The sequence below is a fragment of the Asparagus officinalis genome, chromosome 7 (assembly GCF_001876935.1).
Source record: "Asparagus officinalis chromosome 7, Aspof.V1, whole genome shotgun sequence".
NCBI lineage: Eukaryota > Viridiplantae > Streptophyta > Magnoliopsida > Asparagales > Asparagaceae > Asparagus > Asparagus officinalis.
The window spans coordinates 74,430,069-74,431,797 of NC_033800.1; the positions used below are offsets into that span (position 1 = coordinate 74,430,069).

At 40.5% G+C, this 1,729-nt stretch overlaps 1 protein-coding gene across 1 annotated transcript; it reads right to left on the minus strand.

The window, feature by feature from the left end:
- On the minus strand, nt 609-935 carry LOC109847368. Its single transcript, XM_020416597.1, has one exon. It carries the CDS (start codon nt 933-935, stop codon nt 609-611), a length of 327 nt encoding a protein of 108 aa, XP_020272186.1.

Consider the following 1,729-nt stretch of genomic DNA (forward strand, 5'->3'; position numbering starts at 1 on the left):
TAAAATCATCAGTAAATGTAATAAAGTATCGATAGCCTCTCCTAGCTTCTATGCTCATAGGTCCACACACATCGGTATGTATGAGAGCTAAGAGCTCAGTAGTCCTTTCACTTGTACCTTTGAAAGGTGACCTTGTCATCTTACCCATTAGACATGATTCACATGTTTCAAATGATTCTAAATCAAATGACTTTAGGCTACCAACTGTTTGGAGTTCCTTCATGCGTTTAATGCTAATGTGGCCTAGGCGACAATGCCATAGATTGGCTTCACTTATGTCATTCGACTTTTGCCGTTTTGTATCAACGTTATAAACTTCAGATTTGAGATCCAATATGTATAATCCACTATTATTCATATGGGCTTGAGCATAAAAGATGTCATTCTTAAAAATAGAAAAACAATCCTTAATGACAAAATTATAACCCTCAAGGTTCAAAACTGAAATTGAAATCAAATTCTTAGTAATAGAAGGAACAAAATAACAATTATAAAGTTCTAAAACCAAGCCAGAAGGTAGCGGTAGACTATAATCTCCAATGGCAAGTGCAGCAACTCTTGCTCCATTTCCAACGCGAAGATCTATCTCACCCTTCTGCAACCGTCTCCTATTTCGTAGTCCCTGAAGCAGAGGCACCCCTCTTCTTATCTTCCAGATATTTGGGGCAGTTTCTCTTCCAGTGCCCCTTAGCCTTGCAGTAGAAGCAGTCATGCTCAGCAGCCACCTTTATTTTAGGTGTGTTTCCCTTAGGTGGAACAACTGTCTTGCCCTTCCCTTGAGACTGTTGCTTCTTCTGTGGCCCTTTCTTAAACCCTTTCCCTTTGTTGACCATAAGAACATCCTTCCTAGGTTCAACCAAGACATTTTGCTCAGCAGTTTTGAGCATAGCATGCAGCTCATTGAGGGTCTTACCCATGGCTCCCATGTGATACATCTGCCTGAAATTGGCCCTTCGGATTTTGAAGAGTTCTTCTAGGTTTGTTCTCCCTCTCTTCTTTAAAATTTTATCTTCTTTGACTTCAACCTTGCATGCACTGTTTCAGTCCTATATTGTGATATTTTGGTCAATTTCATGTTCAAAACCCTAACTTTCTCGTTGGATTTTACTGTAGCTTGTGTACTCATCATGTCACCGCGACGATCCCGCGCTTCCCGAGGCCATCCGACTGTTCAGTCCCCTGAGGGGGCTGCTCCCGTTTCCGCTTCACATGGGGGTATACTTCTCACCCTTTCATCGATTTATATACTGTATTTTGTCAATTTTATATGTACATTACTGTATTTGTATGCAGATCCTCATTTGTATCCTTTAAGATACCTTCGAGAAGAGTCGGTATCCTCCTTTGAGGGGATCGACGCTTAAAAGTGCTTGTTTTGCTTAGACAAAACGCATTTCAGTACATACATGGGCGATTTTATATCATCCCACGTGTGTTGAAAGGTTTCGATATGCCGTTATAATGCCCGTGCATAGTAATGCATATCTCCTTTACACATGTGGTCGATGGAAAATCGTCACACCTGTTATGAGATAGTGACTATATCTGATAGAGTAAGATATACCGCTTTCTCTAAAATTTTAGGACTATTCTTACACAATTTATGTGTATGTTTTCTTCATCAGTTCAATTTCCTTCTACCGTTTTTATTGCTGATGCGGTTACGGGCCAAAGTAGCGCTACCCACTCTTATTATGAGGGGTTACCGCTAATCGAATCCGCTCCCTAA